At 42.3% G+C, this 23134-nt stretch overlaps 1 protein-coding gene and 1 long non-coding RNA gene across 3 annotated transcripts; one reads left to right on the top strand and one right to left on the bottom strand.

The window, feature by feature from the left end:
* The first annotated feature begins 2683 nt into the window (after nucleotides 1–2683).
* LOC306834116 lies at nucleotides 2684–4483 on the top strand. Of its 2 annotated transcripts, XR_013780452.1 has the most exons (6): nucleotides 2684–2817; nucleotides 2849–2988; nucleotides 3138–3545; nucleotides 3982–4055; nucleotides 4176–4294; nucleotides 4330–4483. It is a non-coding gene; the product is annotated as an uncharacterized lncRNA (long non-coding RNA). The 2 variants fall into 2 exon arrangements; XR_013780453.1 differs by having other exon boundaries at nucleotides 2849–3545.
* Nucleotides 4484–12695: 8212 nt separating this feature from the next.
* Nucleotides 12696–18848, bottom strand: LOC306834095 (keratin, type II cytoskeletal 8-like). Its single transcript, XM_079359863.1, has 8 exons — nucleotides 18095–18848; nucleotides 16245–16453; nucleotides 15569–15629; nucleotides 15361–15456; nucleotides 14980–15144; nucleotides 14640–14765; nucleotides 14279–14543; nucleotides 12696–13591 (listed from the first exon to the last, which is right to left on the bottom strand). Exons 1-8 carry the CDS (start codon nucleotides 18533–18535, stop codon nucleotides 13299–13301), a joined length of 1656 nt encoding a protein of 551 aa, XP_079215989.1. The 5' UTR covers nucleotides 18536–18848; the 3' UTR covers nucleotides 12696–13298.
* Nucleotides 18849–23134: the final 4286 nt, after the last annotated feature.

The following is a 23134-nucleotide window of genomic DNA, read 5'->3' as shown; positions in this document are numbered from 1 at the left end:
TGTCCTAAGTTTAATTATTTAATAAAAATATTCTACATTTTTTCACTCTCAGACTAAGCCCCGGCCTTCCTGGCGTAAAAGTCAACATCTAGTTTTTATCAATTTATTGCAGTGACAACTAGTAAAGTAGATGGTCTAGCTACAGTATGCTTGTCTCTTGATTTGAACTGTGTTGACAAAGCTGCTGGTGGAATGTCAGCATCGTCCTGATAAAGGATTAACTGCTCCAATGGTGACCATTTCTTGAAGGTTACATGAGAGACTAAACAAACATTCACACAAAGCTTCATTTATTGAGTGATAGGTATTAATTTAGTCCATTCATAGCGACTCAATGTTTATATGTCTCTTTATCCCTCTGTTTGTTGATGTTGGCAGATGTTGAGTTCAGTTAGCGAGAGTGAAATTAGAAGTGTAGATGCTCAAACAGCTTGGAGTGCATTTTTTTAGTCAAGCTGGCATGTAAACCACGCAGCTTATTCGCCTCACCCTGCCCCACACCTTCCAGGTAACTCACCCAGCATTCTGCACCCAACATACTTTATACTAATCATTATATATTTTCTCATGCTTCATCTTCTCTGTGTGGAATACTCTGTCAAGGAATCCACCTCTGTGACAATGGTTTCCCCCAGAGTCAAGTGAAAGCGCTAGTTTCATAATCCTGCTAATGCATTTAAGATTTCCTAAGAAAACTCAACCAATTTTAGCCACTATTCATTGTGAAAGTGTATTAGCATTTTAAAGACAGATGACTTCTGGTCATTATGTTAGTCCAGAATGGAGTTGGAGATACACTCATCTGTTAACCAGGATGAATTATAAATATCATCTCAATGTACCTTTTCATTTTTGAATAAGCATTACAGTTGTTGTGTTTAGTCTCCTTTGTGCTTCACAGACATTTCTTATGCATTTAACAAATGTTTACTTCAACAAGTTTGGTCATTACTTTGAGTCTAAACAGGACGTAGTTATTGACGGAGTTCTGTACAGATATCTGTTTATATTCGTGCCGCAGAGACTGTTTTGAGTTTTGCAACACAAACTGGTCCCATCTTATTCCGCTTAGTCCCTACCGCTTCTCTTCGGTTTAGTCAGTCAACACGTAGTGTCAGGTTTTCTGTCTAAGTTTGAGGGTCTTTGGTGGAGGTCGAGTAGCCGTTGATGGCTGGCCATGTGGAGCATTTTCTCAGACGCTGAACATTGCTGTTGAAGAACTCTTTAGCAGTTGAGGTTATGTGACATGGAAAATGGTCACCATAAAAAAGTTAATGACCCCATATCTTGGCAAATGATTGTGCAAAAATGTCAAAATTTGTTTAAATGTTTGAGGAATTTGAGGAATATATAATGTGTTTCATAATATATGTAAATGCGACACAAAAGTGTGCATGTCTTTTAACTGTGAAATATTTAACAAAGAGTGGTATTCCATTACCAATGAAAAAAACTAAATAATATTTCATGTATATATATTCAGAATAGCGAAGTGTTTCACAAATAGCCTTATAAAACGCAAGTATAAACAACATTACAATAGGATATCTACAGTTCAGTAGGAAAATTATAGATCAAATCACACCTTGTCAACTCAAAAACAAACTGATTTTCATGCTACTACCCAGACATTTGGAGTTGGGTACAGTGATGCAATCTACTTTCACTTGTAAATTATTTGAGGCCTTAACAAGACTGGGGCACTTCTTGAACTACAGTTCGGGCAAAGGGCAGGAAAGAAGGCCTTTTTCTGTTTTTCATGAGTTCCCTACGTGTCAACTTTTAGTTTGGGATGTGCCTCGTCAAATGCTTCCAAAATCTCACGGTGGATAGATTTATGATCATAGCTGCTTTCTCCGCCCTCACCACTATGCATACAGTAGGCTTGGTGTCCTGAGGCAGTTTAAGGACCAGCTCTGACAGATAAAAATGCCAACCACCTCAAGGTAGAACCACTCCTCTTACTATAACTGATATAAGCACAAAAGATTGTTCACTCCCTCTCATTCTCCTCCAATCATAACTTGTTTTACTCATTCCTCCTCCAACATATTCCAAAAGGTCTGCCAGGTTTTGACCTGAAGGTAGCGAGTGATTAACTGCATGCCAGCGGAATCACTTTCACTGATTTAGCAGCTCAGTTCTGTAGGCATCAGCGTGTGCATATGTCTACATGTCACAGCATACCCTACCAATGATATCCTTTTTAACCCTTAAACCCCCAAAACACAATGCATAAAGTAAACCTTTTCTTACATGCAGAACCTCTACCGAGCAAATTCCTCAAGGCGTTTTTGCACACCAATAAGACTAGTGTCAGTAGCAGAATCGGAAATGATACTGGGCTGATGATAACCCAGTAAAAGCAGGGTCATGACATCTTGCAGCTCACCACAGTTAGCTCTGTGAATGGAAGGAGGGGATCGAAACGATTTTTCACATATATTGTGAGACCCAAACATGCCTGCATTGTGTTTGCTTGTTTGTTGGCAATAAATGAGCCATCAAGTGCAGCCCTTTTAAAATAAGACAAAAAACATCTCCATCCTGCACACATCTGTAGGACAGGTTCCCCTTTTTGCCAGGTTCATGGCTTGGATAGCTTTGGGCCGTTTTAACCCCAGTTTAGCATTCCTAAAGCATTATGTATTCACAGATTTTATTTCCCATCTTACACAAAGGCCAAATTATTTCCATGATCATTGGAAAGTCTAAAAGTAACATCTCTGCACAAACTGTTTCAGTTTCCATCAGCTCTTTGAAGATGGTGCTAATTTAAATCTGTGCATTGCTTTTGGCGCTGTGTTTTGTAAATTAGTGCAATAGTGCTGATTTGCATAGAAAACAGAACTGAATGTGTAAATAGCAAAGAACTAATGGCAGGCTTTTTGCTTTGCAGTGCATTTAATCTTCAAGCTTATGAACAACTATGTAGGCATGGTTGACATCTTTAAAGGAGTGGTTGTTAATGTACTAAAAAGATGCAGGGTAGGTCTCCTCTTTCTTATTCTTCAAAAGCTTCTCATGGGAACTTTACCATTTATGCCAACTAGTCATCGAAGCTCATCAGCCACTCATTGTTTTTGGCAGCTGACAAGGTTTTTAGTTAATCATGATTGTCACTTTTTTCTTCACAGAGCTGTGATTCAAAGTTTGTCACATTCAAAACACTAGACAAACAAGACTGGACAAATGACAGGCCAACAATTACTCCATACTGTAACTTCAATTCTCTGTTTTCTTTTGACTCCAATCAGTGTCAGAATATGCAGGTCTGCTTTAAAAACAAGCCCAATACCAGACGAGAGTAGAAGGACAGCCATCATGAGATAAATGTGACCTCTGATGACACTTCTGGAGACGGGGCGGGGATTGGGGTTTGGATGAGTGTACATAACGACAGCATGAATGAACCATTTGAAAAGACAGCAACCGCACGACAGGTGTATCATTAAGGTGTGTCACAGTGCTATTGGAGAGATGTGACCAGGTGATGAGATCAGCTGACGGCTAAATTGACAGACAAAGACAGCAGATGTTAATGAGTAAGCATGCATGACAGGAGCGATTGCAGAATCCTATGAGAAATGCACCCAAGGCTTCTGCATGCAAAATGACATTGGACTGATGGAACTTTTGCTTGCTGCAAAGTAATATTATAATTGCCAAGTGTGCAAACTATGTGTGGTTAATTCCAAAGAGTTCGCCTGCTATGTCAATGCATTGCAAACTTGTAGACTTGAGGTTTGGACGAAGACCAGCTTCTAAGTAAAGATCTGTCAGTGTGCCTTTGTTAGCTTTCACTTCCAATGCCCATGTGCGTATATATCTGCTGAATTATCTGGAGCCAGTTCAGAAATGACCACACCATATCCATTTATTGTTTTTTTTTATTGAGATTTAAATTTTATTCAATTTTTTAAAAAAAAACGGTATTTAGAAAAATATTCTAATGTAGATACACCCTCTTGCTTTCAACAGTCCTGGCCGAGACCCGAGACAGCAGCATGAAGGACACAAGAAACACATTTCATGTCAATCCACAAATCAGAAGGGTAAGCAGAGCAGTCAAATGATCCTTTTTGTGGGTTTTAAAATCTTCCAAGCCAACTAAATGCTCCAGTTTAAGGTGACCGACTGATGGAGCAATAACATTCAAAACAATTTCACCAAAGGCAGAGCGAGGTGGAGGAATGATGAACATGATGAGTCCTTGAGATCGAAGGTTACAGTTGCTGAGATTCTCAGGAAGGCCGACAACATCAAATAAGAAGACTGTTCATGTAGTAAGTAAGTAAGTAAAGTGTATTTATATCGCACCTTTCACAGCACGAGGTCACAAAATGCTTTTACAAGTATTAATCAGAAGAAAACAATAACAAATCAACAACAACAACAACAACAAGGCATTGAAATATCACAAATTGAAATTGCCATCAAATCGATGATTTGAAAGCACAAAAGCAAATCTAAAAAGATGTGTCTTCAGCTCCTTTTTAAAAGCATCTTCCGAAGCAGCTGAGCGTAACTGAGATTCAAAAGTTCCAAAGGGTCGGTGCCACGACTTCAAAAGCCCGATCACCCTTAGTTTTTGAACGAGTCATCGGGACCACGAGGAAGCTCTGATCTGAGGACCTGAGAGATCTACAGGGGAGATGTAGGGTTGAAGCAGATCAGTAATATAATCAGGGGCCTGTCCATGCAGGGCTTTGTAAACTAGAAGAAGGATAATACGGCCTCAAAAAGGAAAACACACTGATGCTGCATCCGATCCGAAAGCGATGATGTGAACAAAAACCTAGACCAGAGACTAATCACAATGCAGCATGGTACACCGAGTCTAACAGTTTTAGTGAGTATGAGTTAAATATGCATGATGGCAATATCAGACTATCAGTGATGGTGTCGACATGGACGCAAATAATAACAATAAAATCCTGACGAGAATACAAATGTGTCATGTAAACCTGTCAGTCTTAACAGACTGATCCGATCAGACTCATTCTGAAGGAAATGTCATTCTGATTGAGAAGGGTGGTTCATGCCGATCAATATTCGGATTGGGATCCTTACCGTGCATGTCTGGCCCACATAAAGGGACGCACTCTCTCGCCGTTTAACCATGGAAGGAGTGGTGTGTGCTGCTGAGCCTGTTGTTTCATAACAACAGGCGAACAGAATAAACCAAAGTAAAGTTTGCAGAGCATGCTGTGTGTCAATTTTGATGTTGAAAAGAGTAAACAAAAATATAAGCAGATGACGTCTCTGATGCAGAGCGATGGTCAAGAGGAAATCCAATATGTGAAGGGATGCAGCGACAGTGTCGATTGTTTTTCAAACACAGGCAGAAATGATGACTTCTTCTTCTGATGTTTCCAGAAGATAAGCCAGTCCGCATGTCACAATGCTTTTATTCTGATGAAATGGCGATGCATGACCACGCACGGCACAATCCCATCATTTTATTTAGCATCCAAGTCAAAAAAGTGAAATAGGAATCCCCAGTTGAAATGATTTCAATCAGATTTAATAACTCACATGTGCACATGTTAACGTAGCCACTTAGAGAAATGTTTGGGTGATGAGCGAGAATTGCACAGTTTTCATGGAAACAGATTTGGATGTGGAAAAGGGAGGTAGTTATACGCAGATGGAGTCGGTGAAGTTCAGTGCAGAAAACACCAGACTGGGGAAGAAAATAGGCCTGCACATTTGCTTGAAAAGTTTTTACTTTTTGTGGCATTTAAGCAAATATACCGGCCTATCTTCATCCTGAAAACATTTTGATGTAACTTGTGGTTTATTTTCCCAAAAAATTGGAGTTAAACAAGTTCGGCATCAGATGTGTAAAAAATGTGAGGGGTTGGAGATAATTCGTGTCAGCTCAAAGCGATACCTTTGTTTGACTTGGCCTACATTTTTGTTAAAAGTAAGACTAAATCATTGTGAAATTCAAAAGACTAAAACTCTCAGTTTCTGCAGAAGCAACTTCAGGCATACATGCCCACAACAAGAGCTGAGGAGGTTTGGCGTATGAGTAAGTGGATGTGCAAAGCTGGGTTTTACTTTCATGCATGAGCAGGTTTCCTGGAAGGAAGACAGAAGAATTAGAAAGAGAACATCGACAAAAATAACACACCTACTGCTAACCACACTGTCAGCAGTTTTAAAAAGGTAGAAAGTACATTATTTTTATTTTACAGTACATATTTTCCTCTGAGGAGAAAAAGTCAAATACAAGAAGTTGGAGCAGCAGTTGTTTAAATGTCCTTTGCTCCGTTCTACAAACAAGATGGCAAAGCAAATGTACTTGAAAGTTTTGGGTTTTTGTCTCTGTGTTTTTACCAAACAGTTATGGTAGTTTGGAGAGCTCTTCTTTGATTTATGCCTCCACACCCATTCACACCCATTCACACCCACGCCACAAGATCAGACTCGTCCCTATCATATTTTCCCTCTTGCATTAGTAAAGGAAGCACTATAAAACAATAGTCAAGTCAGACTAAAATGGAAACATTGTGTAAATATTTTAGTCATTTCAATGCGTAATATTTTCATCTACTTCTTTTTCTTTGAGTTGCTCATCGTCCTGGTTTCTGTACCTTTCCACGCAGCACTGGGAGCCACTAACAGGCTCCAACAAGAGTTAAACCTGCCTGTAACTCCTGTAAGAGTCACTTTTTCTTTTTTCTCATCCCCAGTCAAATCAAACTTGTTTCATACCTGGTGAGTTAATGCTGAGGCTTTGCCTCAACCTGCTTTTTGTACGTGGTTGCAGAAACAAGCTTTGCCTACAGGCACCAATCAAAAAAAAGGAGTATAAGCTGTAATAACTGTATTGGGTGAGTCTGATTAAAAATGACAATGGAAGCGCTGTGATGGTTTCTTCCACGTACCCCCTACACTTAAAATAATACATAAATCATTGCACTCTCAAATCTATTTTAACATCCATATTGATCGGGTTAGGGGTCAGAAATGGTGCCAGTGAAGCTTGTTGAGGGGGAAGAAGGAAGGAAATACCACTGGAGAGATGTTATGTAAGACATGTCATGAAGACTGCCAGCTGCTGTCACTGCTAATGAATCAGAGTTAAGATCAAGTTTATCTTTGAAGTAAAAACTTTGACAAACTGCGTGTCAGTTTTATTGGCTCAAGGACAAATCGAGACGGGTTTGTTCTTTTAGCGAAAAAGGAGGAAAAAAAGAAATGCATTTTCTTTTTTAAAACATTTTCAACAGACACCATCCTCTCTAACAATTCACAATGTCAAATATTTCCCCATGTGATGCACAACATAAAGCTTTAAGAAGGTCGTTTCCAACACCTGACACAAAATCCCAATTCAGACTGCCGTTTCAAACCGTGATCTCGACGTCTCTGTGACGTTTCACTTTCAATCTGAATGTCACCGGGGCGTAATGGGGGAGATGAAGTGATCCCATGGTGAAATGGATAACATAAGAGGGACTTCAAAGCTTTAGAGATTTGTCAGGAAGTAAATAGTTTACTTCATGCACAAGAAGAAATTTTGAGAAGCACTAGAGTTTGACGTTTTTACATGAAATATATTCTTGTTGATTACATCATGACTTAGTCAAATACGCTGCACAGTAATGACTTCCTTCGAAACAAAAGTCTGTGTGACTGTTGCAGTTTTTATGTCATCAACAATTATTCAAACACATTCTCAACTGCAAAGTTGTTTTTCTTACATACAGGCAATCATCATGCATGTATAGAAGTTCTTTCGCCTTACTGTCTTCTGTCTTTCCGTTCTTTGCGTTGTCCTTCACCAAACAGAGGATCAAACTAAATACTGTTTTGCTAATCACTTTGTCCCTCGACTACAAAAGGGGACACGTTTTAGGAACATGAAAAGTGTAGCAGGTAAATAAATTAAGTGAGAATTAGGCTCGTTTTCTTGTCAAGTTCAACACATCATTTCGTCACCATTAGAGACGCGTATGCAGTTTGAAGGCCAGTCGGCATGTTCTTTTCTTTTTTTTAAACCAGGAGGTCAAGTCTGCTTCTCATACCCAGACTATGAATGATATGCACAACAAACACACCCAGCCACGCTACTCCACCCAAAGCTGGCAGGTTCAATTCAGACCACAGAAATACCAAAGAGGCAGAAACGCCTCAAAGCGTTTTGAGTGACGTCCATCAACTGCCAGTGTCGCCTCGTTTTGAGTACATATCTCTCTTTTTAGAGAGTCTATCTGCCCCTTACTGTTAACAATCAAGCACATTTTGACAGTGAACATTGAGTCTAGATGTTGACACAAGGTCAGCTTGTCAGTAATTCTTTTCTCAAGACTTACACACATTAGATCTCAGTACGTCTGTCACAGTGGATGAAGGGTCGGATCAACGATCGAACAGGGAACATCATATAATTCAGTGATCGAAAATCGTAGAGCTGTTTGGCTATTTTTGTTTGAACTGCTGATGCATGAAATAAAACATGTCAGCTGCTATCACAACACCATGTGACCATAATACAACCTGCTTTTCTCTCTTGTTTGCTTTTCATACACTCGAGTTTTAAGAGGTAGCGTCTTGGCTGTTGGCCCAGTTTCTGAGTAAAAACTCAAATGCCTAACACTTTTAATATGCGTGGGAAACGCATGTGCTTCAGACAACAAGGTCTTCATACAACATACAGGTGGTGTTGAGTGAAAGGTCATCCTGGAACACACAGGTCATACAGGTCGTACTTCACAGCCAAAGAAAGACCTCAGGTGATGTTTATCGTGCATGCATGGGTGATTTAAGGTGACTGCTACACCCACAGTTTATCCTGACTTTAACAGCATCAAAAAAAAGAAAACTGCATTGCTGCGTAAGTAGGCTAATGTTAGCGCTCTGTAGTTAGCTCGTAGCTTCACATGAATTGACACAGAATGAGCGTGATCTAAAAACACTTCAGTGACATCCAAATAATCACTGTTCTTCTTCTTCTTCTTCTTCTCTCTCGTCCTTGATTAAAAACAGCTTTTATACACAAGGGGGGAGCTGTCCGTCCCGTCTATGTAAACACAGCTCTGACCACAACACAGCCAGCGGGACTCCAGCTTCTCCCTCATTGGAGACAGTCAGGACTCACACACACATTCACACAGGACACACTGGATTTGTTATGTGTGAAATGTACTTTAAAATATGCACTGCATACACTGAGCATTAATAAACATCTTCTAGGGGCAGCTGTGGTAGGATCGATGTCTCTTAACTGGAAGGTCTCGGGTTCAATCCCCAGCTCCTGCAGCCTCATGTCCGATGTGTCCTTGGGCAAAACATTTAATGGCAAATTGCTCCCAATGCTTTTATGAATGCATATGAATGGGATGATCGTCTTACTACTCAGCAGCCGCTACCATCAGTGTGTAAATGTGTAGGTGTGACCTGCAGGGTAAAAGCACTTTGAAAAGAAAATAATTTCATAAGGTCAAGTGCATTTCACATTTTACCTTTTTTAAAAGTGAACTTTTAACAGGACTAGTGTGGAAGTTCAAACAATCTCTGCAAATCTTAATTTCCATCATCGTATCATGGTGCAGGGAGGGGCATTCTGGGAAATCCCTGTTTACCAGAGCGTGCAGAGGAGCACACCTCCTTTATCTCAGCTTCCCATCATGCACCACTCCTGTGCACCAAAAAAAAAACCTGTTGAATGAGAAGAAAAGACACCAGATTTATAATGGTTACTTCATTTATTTATGCTGTATATGACGTTACAATGGGATGGGCTTTTTTTCTAAGCCAGCTTTAGTGCCTTAGTGTCTACTTAATTTTTACATTACCTTCCCTAAGAAACACCTTTCAAGCCTCGCCCATTCTGTACAAAGAAATGATTAATCTGGCATTTATTGCAAAATAAGAGAACACTTTATGATGCACAATTTATGGGTTGCAGAGACAGGAAGTGTGGAGAAAGAGCGAGTGGGGGATTAAACGCACCTAACAGCGTCATGATCAGGAGTCCAGCTCGCGAGCATGGAAGTGAGGACTGTGGTCTCTGAATGCCCCCCAAACTGAGCCATGCCAGCGTCTTGTACACATTTTATAGCTGCATGTATTGTCTATTTGTAACATTCATTATAAGTACGAGATGTAACAATAAAACTAAATCTGAAGGGGTTGCAAGTAAGAGAGAGAAAGATGTGGTTTCCAGGATTGTCGTGTGACTATTGCACTCTACTGCCTCCTTGTGGGAAAGTTTGAGCTCTACGCTGATTCATTCTGCAACATGCTGAAGTGAATGGATTTCCATGCTCCACCCTTCTGGACACTTTCCCTCAAGAGGATCTTTTTCTGTTGACGTCATTATAGTATGAGAATAAAATTGTAGAGAGGGACAGATGTAGGACTAAAAACTAGACTGTAATGGGTACAATATTACACCTGTAGATTTGTTTATTTAAAAGGATCCCCATTAGCTGACGCCAAGACGACAGCTAGTCTTCCTGGGGTCCAGTCCTGATATACAAAAAAAAACATCAACAACAACAACACTGAAAGCACTTAGGCTATTAAAAAATAAAGATAAAAACAATGAAATATAGAAAAGCAACATACATTTTACTTTTCTTTCTCAATCAATAATCAAGATGGTATTATACAGTCCTCTTCATAGCATTAGACTTAGGTAGAGGTAAAGTGATCTGTCGACTATTTTGCCCCTCTAGTGTAATGTGAATGTGTATCTGAGCAGTAAAATATATTATCATAAAGAAATGTAGGAGTCTGAGTATTGATAATTCTGTGAAGGTATATCAATAAATTAGCAGATAGTCTATGCCTGACCATCAGCCAAGCAAGACGTTCATGCATCTCTACACTACTAGTTCTTGCAGAACAACCAAGAACCAGTCTCGCAGCATTGTTTTGAGCAACTTGCAATTTATATAGAAGAGAGTTCGATGCAGCTGCCCATACAACTGAGCAGTTATCTAAATGACATAAAACCAATGTACCAACAACAATGAGGATTTGCAGAGGGGGTTACTGGGGGGGAGTCTGCCTGTGTGTTGAGCCAGTTTGCCAAGTAGTTAAGAATACAGTGGCAAGTTAAAGTCTGAATAGATGGCACAAAATATAAGCTTTGCATCTTTATAATATCACTGATTTTAGGATTCTACAAACACATTTCTGTTTTCTGCAAAGTTATGACATGCAAAATACACAACAATGCATATAGAGGATTCTTATGGAACATATTCACCTTGCATTTACACTTACTCCTTTTCAGGACGACAGAGAGACACAATAATCCATATCCTCGTATCAAACAGGTTTGGAAACGCCCTCCTTTCACTCTAAGAGGGCCTGTCCAGATTTGCAGGGGAATCTGCTCAATTTAAGTAAAGAGTTACTGCCCCCTGGTGGGCAAATGCTGCAGTGGTAAAGAAGCTCTATTTTAACCCTCATCCTCCACCAAATGTAGTATTCAGATACATCCTACAGGGGGCTCTGTCAGGCTGGAGGGACACTCACGCAGGATTTTAATTTGTCAGATAAGAGGAGTTTATTCAGGCAGTGCACAAAAGAGAAATTAGAAAAGTTGTCTATTAAAAATGACAAAAACAAACCAACCAATACCCAGTTTTCCACACATATTTTGGGCCAATCAGGTAGGAGCTTTGTAATAAGTGCCAGCTTGACTCCTCCTCTCACCTGGAGTGAAACAGAAATGTTTCATCCTTTAAAGGTCTTTAAGAACCTGACATTAACGTTCACTTTTATGTAAATTTAAACAGAAAAGTTTTCCCCTCTTCCTCGCCGCGAAGGTGGAGGTCGGAAGACGGGTATTGTGGTGACGGCACAGTCCGATGGTGAAAGCTGGAAGTCAGTCACCTCACTATGATTATATTTTCATTTATTCGCTGCTATGTCTACGTCTTTCATGTTCACTGGTTTGAATGGTGTCTAATCTCATTATTAAATCAAAGAGAAACACGTCCACTCCCCATCCACAAATGTCCAGTCAGAGGACAGGAACTCTGCAGACACATGTACAAAGGTCCGGAAGGGACAATTGACAACATTACTTTTGTTTAACACTATATGGTCTTTTACACCTTTAAACTAGCAGGAAGTCTGAGCTGAGTTTAAACTTTTAAGATTGTGTAAAAATACATTTTCCATTCATCTTCCAACATTTTTCAGGGACAATTCTGTTTTATGTGGAGAATCACATCAAGTCATATTACCCTGTAATAAGGTGCATGCTAGAGTTTGTTAGGACCTAAATGTGGACTGTTTTATATTGTTTGTTTTTAAACCTGCTTGTAAGGTGTCCTTGGGTTTTTTGGAAAGGTTCCCATAAATAAAACGTTTTATTACTATTATTATTATATAGAGACTAGAAACTTATTCTGTATTCATGTACAAATGTCACATGTGACAGTTACGCTTAGAAATAAGTAAAGCAAGAGGAGGAAGCTTATACTGTAGAGTGAATTTGAACTATACTAGATATACTAGATGCTAGAAATGACAGTCAGGTTCTACAAATGCAGGTCGATTTCTATGATTGTTTTAGTGTTGAGACGACAGGATTGTCTCATTTTGTTTATTGATTATTTTCAATGGCATCACATTTTGTTGCATGTGCTTCCATCGGTCCTGAAACCACACAGCCCCAAATTGTTTCCTTGATGCATTAAATCAATAAAAACAGACATTAATTACTTCAGTAAACACTTTTTTTTTTATTTTGTTTGGTAGCAAAAACAGCACCTCAGGACAACAGTGTGACGTGGGCAGCCTCCTAAGGGGTCCGACAGTTTCAGTTACAAGACGCGCACAGGGAAGACATGCACTACCTACTGCAGCAGGCAAGTTAAGACATTAGTTGACCAACAACGCTGAATCACTGTCGCAGTACATTCACAGTCCTCTGACGACACCACAGTCTATTTGATGCAACACAGTTTGTAATGAAATGGATTAGATGTTGCACAGATTTCAAGGGAGTGCTATTATTTTCTAAAAATTGTCTTTTCTTATTTGCATTTGCCCATTTTTTCTCTCACTTTCAGACACTACAGGTTATTTTGAACAGACAGACATACAAAAAAACTCTTTGGTCCCTTTCTGATCTTTGGTAGTGTTCGTATCGATCATGTTTTCGTGAAAAACATTTATTACGCTCTACAAAAGAGTGGCCAGCAAGCATTTGACTTACAACTCGTTTTTAGGACAATTCTTTTTTTCAAGGGGGGGGCGAACTGTAAGTATAAAACAGGAAAACTAGCAGACAGGTAGCTACACCTCTAAACTAGACAAGCTCAATCCTCGATGACTTCAGAGGACTCAGAGACCACCCTTCCATCCTTGGTCTCAATCATCTTGATAACAACGTTCTTCTTGCTCTGGGTGGTGCTGTAACCGCCGGAGCCGCTGCCACTGCTGAAGCTCATGCTGCCGCCGCCGTATCCGCCGCCACTGCCGTATCCGCTGCTACTGCCGTATCCGCCGCTGCTGCCGTATCCGCCGCTGCTGCCGTATCCGCCGCCACTGCTGGAGTAGTTGCTTGAGTAGCTGCTCTTCATGCTATCCATCGGGAAACCGCCGTAGCTTGCTATTTAAAGAAGAGGGGTGAAAGGAAAGAGTTAACCTCTGATAGTGAGAAATCTGTTTAATCATAAAAGGTGTATCATTAACAGCCTCTGGCCATTTGGGTCGTCTTCTTCGTTTTTTTCTGATTCAGAAGTGACGACGCTTTAGAAAAGGTGGGATAAGAATTTCTACTCCTCCATCCTTTCTGACAGGTTTCTGTGGGAGTAACTTTTCAGGACACCATACCCCTTTTCTAACTGAGACCACGATTTGTAAAAATTTAAATCTTGCTTTATGGAAGAAGGCTAAAAAAAATAGCGTATAAACTGATACTGTTGAGGTCATTTTCATGTGGAGTTTCCCCTTGCTGGCTATTACATAGAAAGCAGATCCTTTGCATCGGCACTATCTAGACTTTTGCAGTCTATGATTGTGTTGTGGTTGAACCCACACTAACTGAGACCAAGACATACTGAGTAGTCTATGAATGATGTAAATATTTAAGGCAACTCGCTGATCCACTCCAACTTTGTTTAGTTTTGACCCCCGAAAAACTCGAACCGGCAGAAAAGCCTGATGTCTATTTATTAACTAAGGAAAACATCTAATGAGCGATGTATACAATTTGACTTCTATCGCCCTCTGCTGGTTATAAGACCAACATCAACCGTCTTAGAAGCAGAATGTGAAGGTGACTGAGACGACGTACTGCTCTGTTGGGAGATGTTGATCGCCTTGATGCCGGTTGCCAGCCTGTCCTCCTCTCCCTCCAGAAGCTTCCTGTAGGTGGCGATCTCGATGTCCAGAGCCAGCTTGACGTTCATCAGGTCCTGGTACTCTCTGATCTGGCGGGCCATGTCCTGTTTGGCTCTCTGCAGAGCGTCTTCCAGATCCTTGATGCGACTTTTGGCGTCCTTCACTGCCATCTCTCCGCGCTCCTCGGCCTCGGCGATCTGAGCCTCAAGGTTGGCTCGCTAGAGGGAGATATTTTAAAGAAATAAGGCTTCATGCACAGTCCTGAATATTAAAACAAGAACATGATGGTTCAGTGTGATTTAAAAACACCTTACCTGTCCTTTGACGGCATCGATCTCTGAGGTCAGTCTCTGGATCATGCGGTTCAGGTCAGAGATCTCTGTTTTGGTATTCCTCAGGTCATCTCCATATCTGCTGGCAGATGTTTGCATCTCATCGTACTGGAAGAACAACAACAAAGCACACGTTAAACACCGGAAACCCTGCTGATAAGAATATTTATTCTTTGGAACATGTAAAACATTTTTTATCCCTTCCCTTGAATCAATTGAACCCATACATGACCCAGACTTGCACCATAAAAACCTTTCTAAATGTAAAAAGGCAACGAATGTTCAAAGAAAGTTAGGATAGGAGAACATTTAAAGAGCTCACCTTGGTCTTGTACCAAGTCTCTGCCTCAGCACGGCTGCGGTTGGCAATGTCCTCATACTGAGCCCTGACTTCAGCGACAATGGAGTCCATGTCCAGGTTACGGCTGTTGTCCATCTCCACGATGACTGAAGTGTCCTTGATCTGTCCCTGGAGCTCACGCAGTTCCTGAACAAATATACGAAAACAGATTTGTAAACCCCATCTTGAGGAGGACAAAAAATACAGTTGAGGAACTTTCAGGGATGGATCCAGTCCAGATGATAAACAGATGCAGAGAAACCACAAAGTGATAAATCTTAGATAATGCTGATGGAAGTAGCAAGTGGTTAAGGAAGTAGGAAACGCCCTGCAACGGGGGGGGGGGGGGCTTTTGCCTCGTACCTCCTCGTAGATCGACCTGAGGAAGTTGATCTCATCTGTCAGGCTCTCCAGCTTGGCCTCCAGCTCGACCTTATTCATGTAGGCCTCATCGACATCCTGCAACCAATTACATTGTTTATCAGCACCAGACATTACAAAGGAAAGATAAAGCTGAAGGAATTTGCAGACTTGGCCTTTTTAAATCAGCTGAGTAAACGGTGACGCTGACCTTCTTGATGAGGACGAAGTCGTTCTCACACTCTGTGCGCTTGTTAATCTCATCTTCATACCTGAGAGGAAAAAGAAAACCTTTAGAAAGACTCTTCGCTGGTGCCTCGCCTCAGTTTGTATGCGAACTGAACACTAGGAGGTGCAAGTAGTCCATGCATGACTCCTTTGCACTCCTTTGGGACATTTGCCTCACAAAGTGTGTGCTGATTCAGGGCCGAAGGAGAGACAGGTGTTACTGATATTTCCCCCCTGAGGCTTCTCCTGAACACGGCTGATACGCTCCATTTGTGTGCAGACAAGCGACAAATGTGTGTGGCACTTTAGTACCTTGTTTGTGTCAGAGCACATTCAGGCTCGTGCTCTCTTGGGTGAAGCTATATGGCTGCTTTGGTTTGCTTTTGTCAAACCTCCAATTACATGAAGTGAAATGGGTGTGCAGGACATGCTTCCTCAGTGTTGTAATTCTCGAGAGTTCTCATGACGCAAGACAATGGACAGATGTAGGGAGGAGTCCGCAACACGATGAAGTCATTGAGCTGGAAGTCTAGTCGTCTGATGTGAACTGTTTGGACCTGATGTACAGATGATGTTGCATCATGTCGTGTATGTTTTGAAGATCATCCACTGTGTCCTTTCTGTAAAAGCTTGTAGCTGCGAAGAAGAGCCACACTCACTTGTTCTTGAAGTCCTCCACCAGGCCCTGCATGTTGTGTAGATCGGCCTCCAGCTTCATCTTGTCGTTTCCCAGGTTGTCGAGCTGTCTGCGCAGGTTGGTGATGTAGGCCTCGAACATGGCGTCAATGTTGGAGCGGGTGGTGGTCTGTCCCTGCAGCAGGTTCCACTTGGTCTCCAGCATTTTGTTCTGCTGCTCCAGGAAGCGGACCTGATGTGTGGGGGGGAAAACAAAAAGTTTAGGTCGTTTCTCTGTCATGTTTGAAAGCCGAAACGAACCCGCGACTCACATGCTTGTTTGCAGTAACGAATATAGCAAGACATTTTCCTTTTTCCTCACGAATGAACGATCAACATTTTGTTTAAAGTGTGACGTAACTCCACTCTTTACACAACAACATCCTAATAATCAACCAGCAGGATCCAGTCTACCCATGCCTCCTATATTCTCCAGTCTTTATTGTTCTTATCTATCTTTGGAGCTTTGTTAGCTGCTGCTGGCTGTGTTTCCAGACGTGCTTTTCCAAAGGAAGGCCTGACGTACGTGCATCCTGACAGGAGGTGGAAAAGGGGAGGGAGGTTTGGAAAAAGTTGGTGATGGAGGAATTCGAGCTGGTTAACCCTTTTCCTGCATGTCTTCCTGTTTTTGTTCAGCTAGTTAGGGTTAGGGTTAGATGCAGGGAGGTACATATCTCACTGTGTTTTAGGTGTGACGAGGGAGAAGCAAGTCGTGAGGGTTGGAGGTGGGGGACAGTGAGGGTGATTAGTCGGCTGATGAGAGAAGGTGGAAGGTGAGAAGAGTTGGGGGGGGGGGGGGGGGGGGGGGGGGGTTGCATATTTGTGAGCAGTATAAACGAGGCAGTGGACCTTGCTCCCTGTTGTGCTAAAGGTGAGCTCTCACCAGCACAGTATTCTTTTGAACTGGACAAATAAAGAGGCTTCACATGATCTGCCTCTGAAAGATAACCCATGATAGTGCCGGAGTTTGTCTGGTTAGTGTTGAAGCATGCAAACTGCACTTTATCTGCTTTTAATCCGAGTGCCAGTGTTAACTGGAACATGAAACCAAGCGGCCTTTTTAAATATTAACCCCCTGCTGAGGCCTCAGGCGACGCATGCACTCGGAGTATTGCATAAAGGCTGTTTGGAGTAACTTAAAAGTCAGTCCAGTCAGACTTTCTCTGTCCTTTTATTTCTCTGATTAGGACAATATTCTGTTTAAGCCAACAACAGCACTCAGTGTGTGTGTGTGTGTGTGTGTGTGTGTGTGTTTGGGGAGGGGGTGGGGGCCACCCGGGCAGCAGAAAAAAGGGCCACACCCCAGCAAAGGGAGGGACCATTCCCAAGGTAACTCGTATCACAAGCCCTGAGCTCTGCCCTGCCACACCCATTGCTCTCTCTCTCTCTCTCTTTGTCTTACGCTGTCACTCCTTTTTGCAAGTCTGTTTTTCATCACTATAAAAGGGCAGCCGCTGCCAAAAAGATGGAGAGCCTTAACCCTTCGAGTTTTGAGAACTTTTTTTTCTGCCCTGGCTGCATTTGGGGGGGAGGTGACGGCAGCAGAGAGCGCAATAAATCAACTTTCTCTCCCCGCAGGAAATGTGAAGATATCAGCAATACAAGACATGTGGCAAACATATGGAGCTCTTTATCAAATATTGCATAACAAGGTCGCAGCACTATGAGAGAATATTCAGCTTTCTGCGTCTACTTTGACTGAGCTTTCCACTCACCGAGAGCAGTTTCTGAAGGGAACAGAAAGACCAATGCCTTGCTCACATAAAGTTCTGACACATTCACACACACACACACACACACACACTTGTGTCGACCGTCTCATTTGAGCTCTTACCTTGTCAATGAAGGAGGCAAAGCGGTTGTTGAGGGTCTTGATCTGCTCCTTCTCCTGGGTGCGGACTATTTGGATGTTGGGGTCAATCTCAAGGTTGAGGGGGGCCAGAAGGCTCTTGTTCACACTCACAGCAGTGATGGGGGTATGGGCCATATTACCGCCAAAGCCCATACCCATACCACCACCCATACCCATACCACCACCCATACCCATACCACCACCCATACCCATGCCTGCACTACTCATGCTTGAGCCCAGGCCATAGGAAGAGGTGCTGGTGATGCCTCCTCCAAACCCTCTGCTTGGTCCTCCATAGGAACTCTTGACAGCGAAGCTCCTTCGGGAGCTGGCATTGCTCGGTGCAGAAAAGGAGTTGCTGCTCCAGGTCCTCTGGGCTGGAGTAGACTTCACACTGTAAGAGGTTGTCCTGTAACTTGACATTCTGAAATCGTGGCTTTTTTTCTTTCTTTCTTGTCTGGTAAGGTCAGATGGAGTGGCTGGGTTCTCTGGCAGGCAGGCAGGACGGCGGAGGGGAGAGACCAGAGTGGATAGAAAAGAGAAGAAGCTTCAGAGGAGTTTTAAAGCCTGTTGCTGTGGGAGGGGACTGTGCTGAGCCACCATTGGCTGAAAGTGTGAGTGAGAGAGAGGGAGGCAGGGCTGTAACTTTACACTGGTATGACACACTGTCCAGTCACTCAAAACCAATACCTGGCCTTTCTACAGGCCTCTGTGTGTTGTTAGAGAAAACCTGGACTGTTGGGGGTGATAATGGAGGGTTTAACATGTCTTTGTTTTAACCCCCCCCCCCCCCCACACACACACACACACACACACACCACTCTGTGTTTGAGTAAAAGCAAGTAAAAAGGTGTTGAAACCCAGCACCGCTTTAGAATTTAGTCACAGTCGAATAGAACAAATAATTTATACATTTCAGGAAGAGTGTCGTCTTTTTGTGCCATTTTTTGTTTCTGTACTTCAAACACACGAGTACATATTAAATGAAGGTGTGTTTATTATTGAGTGGGAAGGTTGTGTGTGTGTGTGTGTGTGTGTGTGTGTGTGTAAGGAGGGAGCAACATGCAACAATAAGAAAGGAATGTGGAGTGTGATGCATCGGTGTGTAATTATAGTAAACATTTATTCTGATGCAACATGCATTCCCTTTGGTGCCCTTCAAATGTGTTTTACAGTGTGCCCTGTTTGATCAGAAAAATTCATATATTTTTTAACATCACTGAGTAAGTGTGACATGTGATGTTGAAGCGCTCTGATTAGTAAAAAGCACTGTTCAAGTGCATGTGTGAAAAAGACTGAAAAAGCTTCATACAAACACTAAACATTAAAGAAAGGTGACTTTGGTCATCGACACTGCGCAGCCAGGTCAAATCGGATGCCTGACCCAAAGACCACTAGACCGGCCTCGGGAAGTAAGTTTGAAAATGAAGCTAATTAAGCATTAAAAGGTTGTCCATGCAATGTCAGCCTTTTTTGATCCTAAGGCAACTGGACTTGGACCAGACCATTTACCTTAGGCTCAAGCTTCAAAAAGATGTCGGGTTGTTTGAATACATTGCGGAGCACTTGATTCTCTTTAGCTTCCTCTATGTGACGGCTTCTCTCAACTCAGCATGAGAAGACCATCCTCCACAGACCCAGTGTGTCCTATATGGGTTATTTTCTGGTTCTTAGAGGCACCTTGGGGAAATCTCAAGCCATGCAGAATCTAACAGAATCATTTGGCACAATTGCAACAAAAAGAGTGTGACTTTGACAAAAGCAGGTTGCGAGATTAAAATCGTTTGCTGCAGTTTTGGATGCTTTAGGGCTCCAAATTCCTTAGTGGCTGCAGGCAATCTGTACGCAACCCCTTGTGTTCTTCTCAGTCTAACACACAGCACATGTTCTGTACGCTCGTCTGCAAACCAGGTGAACTGCACTAACCAGCTGGCTTTCATTACTGTAAAACAGGAGGCATCTAAGGTAAACGCCAAAGAGCCTGAGGCGTTCAAAAAACAAAGAACTTGAGTGTCAACGTTTATTTTAGTTCAACAAAACTATTTCTGTCTACATGCATTCTGATTTCCTAAAAACAGCTTTACTTGATTCTGATTCCTGAGTGAATTTCATGCTCTGTAAAACTGACACCACCCTGATAACAGATCTTTCCTGCATTTCCTCAAATTCAACGTTTTTTTTTTTTTTTCACCGTGCTGCTCAGTGAAATTAACAGGAACATGGCTCAACCTTGAACAGTTTCTCCACCAATACCAGCCCCGCATTCCTCTCCTCCCATCCTCCCATTCCTCGCCACGATGAGTCATGAGTCTTGGCATCGCCGATCCAAACCCCCGCCACCATTCCCACTCTCCTCCGTCTCCTTTAACCTCCATCCTCTCCCGCCACTGGTCTCATAACCATCACAGAAACTAAAATAAAACACACTCCCGTCTTGTTTTAGCCAAACTGTATGCCAGCTCAAGCGAAGGGCATTTTTAACTGCAGTGTGCGAAGTTGCAGAGCGCCGAGGGACTGAGTCAAACATCCTGAAAAAGAACATGTGGAAATACTGATGAGATTGTGAATCTGACTTTGAGTTTACCACACGAGAACAATCTGGCATAAACAGCGCCACAGGGAGATTCCTGCTTCGGTTTGTGAAAAACACGTGACTCCAGTGAAACGGTTGTGATCGTATATTATCAGCAGGGTTTGGAATCATGTGGATGATGATTCAGAGCAGCAGAAACGAGAACAAATCAGCTCTCAGAAGAAAATTGAATTTATGCAATTCATCCGTAATCTCTCCAGAAGTGAAGAAACGCGTTCATCTTTAAATTCGTGTGACTTTCATTAGTCTGACAGATGAGTCTGCTGTCTGCTGATTCATCGTTTAAACTGATTTTTAAATTCAACTTAAAAGTTAAACTTAAGTTAACAGTAAAAATCATTAACTCTTCACTCATGTTGATAAACTTTACTTTAAAGGTCAGTGAACTTGAGCTTTTTAAGCCTGCAGGCACATTCACACACTGACGGTAGAGGTTGCTATAGTAACCATCAGAATGAACTAATCCACTTGCACACCGCCAGAGAAGCAGCGGGAGCAACTTGGGGACGCATTGGACAGCAAGCAGCAGGATCTCGGGATCAAACCCCCCCGACCTCCCTGACTCCTCCACTGAGCCACAGACACACGAGGCCATGTTGTTCATCTTTTGTAGTGATGAGCATTTTTCAGTTGTTTGCATTTAACTTGAACGTTTGATACTACATCACGCTACGTTATCGTTTGCAGTGCACGTGGTCTCAGAATGGGGATTGAGAGATTTGCTTCGCTCCCAGTTGAATGCATCTTTATTGGCTTCGTACTGTGAGAGGTGTTGGGACTCATTGGATCTTAGTTGTGATGCACCAACAGGAACAAAAGAATCTCTTTCCATGATCTCCACACTTTTCGTCGTTGGAGACATCAAGGGATTTCATTTGATACAATCAGGGTCTCCATGGCAACCATTATCATGTTGCGTCTGTCGCGGCGGCCGCTTCCACAGAGCTAATCACAATTTGTCCTCCACCTAGCTGTACGAAGGACTAAAGTTACCTCATAACTGTGTTCAACCCGAGTGTGCACTTCTGTGGATCAGGGTTTCATCACTTTTTTTCCTCAGTTACAAAAAATCCTGTCCCATGATGTCGACGAAACAATGAAATCAAATGTTTCTCATCAACTTTGATTGCTGTATTGACGAGCGTGAGGTCTACCACTGTGCCAGGGAGATAAATGCACATGTGAGACGTCGTCGTCAGCAGGTTTCAGAGGTTTTTCAGGTCAATCAAGATCTCACTCAATTCAGGACATCCAATCACTGACGCTAACCTGCTGATGACGTGGCGCTTAGAAAAGGCATGTTTACTTATTGAATCATGCACACAGTGTAAGGAAAGGAGTTATCAATGACATGTTTAAACCTTTTCTAAAACAGCTCTAATGCATTCCCACAGTGATGAAAGGGCCTTTCATGGGCTCTGCGAGCACAGTGGTTACTGTGAGCAGCCCATGTACGGAGGCTAAAGTCCATAAAAAGCCAGTGGCTCGGGTTCAAATCCCCCCTGTAGGTCCTTTCCCATGTCATTCCTCTCGCCCTTACACTCACTGTCTCTTCAAAGAAGCAAAAAGAAAAAGTGAGAAAGATCCTGTTTCACTTGTTTCTTGTAGTTTAAAAGGAAAGGCGTGTTCCAGTTTCGCTTGGTTTTTAGTCTGCCTTTCATATGTTAAACATTTGTGACACAGAAAATCTCTTTTGTAAAAACTAAACGTAGTCCTGAGGGTTCTTTTGGTATTCCCTGCTAAGGCGGTGTCAGAGCTTATGCATGCTCCTCCATCGTCTCAATAATGAGGTCTCCATCAGGATCACACGCGTTCAGCATCGACACCCTGAGGTTGATTTGGTATCTGCTGTACGGCATACATTTTAGGACACCCTCAGGTCTCAGACGAAGGTGTCAGACCTCAGACGAAAAAGCATCAGTTCTCAGGAAAACCTCCGTCGGGCGTCAGACCTCAGAGCCTCAGACAAAACGGCCTCACACATATTTATTTTTAAATAAACCCCCCCTCGAATTTAAAAATAAATGAAATAAATATGTGTCGTTTCGTCTGAGGCCGTTTCGTCTGAGGTCTGACACCTTCCTCTGAGACCTGAGGATGTCCTAACATGTGTGCCGTACTGCTGTTTAATCGAAGCACACAGCTGACATTTCTAGTTTGGCTGCAGCGGAGCAGGATTTAACAGCAGGATGAATGAGTGTGAACAGGGACCAACCTTTACTGTGTGTGTGTGCTGTAACACTCAATAAACATGACCGAGGACCAATCAGCGTGCGCTCCTCACAAAGCTGCCACAAGGCGTATCCGAGGTGTGTGTGTGTGTGTGTGTGTGTGTGCCCCACTTGTTCAAACCTCACTTTCACAGTGAAGGAATCTTTGAGGATGGATCAGACGACCTTTCACGGTGAAGTCTTTGTGACCCGATCCTT

This window comes from Symphodus melops (assembly GCF_947650265.1).
Source record: "Symphodus melops genome assembly, chromosome: 13".
Classification (NCBI taxonomy): domain Eukaryota; kingdom Metazoa; phylum Chordata; class Actinopteri; order Labriformes; family Labridae; genus Symphodus; species Symphodus melops.
This window is presented reverse-complemented; position numbering and strand designations above follow the sequence as displayed.

Coding starts and splice junctions, on each gene's coding strand:
- LOC306834095 (XM_079359863.1), bottom strand. CDS start 18,535: ATGTCAAGTTACAGGACAACCTCTTACAGTGTGAAGTCTACTCCAGCC. Junction 15,630..16,244: donor GTGGAGGACTTCAAGAACAA/GTGAGTGTGGCT, acceptor TTTTCCTCTCAG/GTATGAAGATGAGATTAACA. Junction 13,592..14,278: donor CAACATCTCCCAACAGAGCA/GTACGTCGTCTC, acceptor TTCTTTAAATAG/CAAGCTACGGCGGTTTCCCG.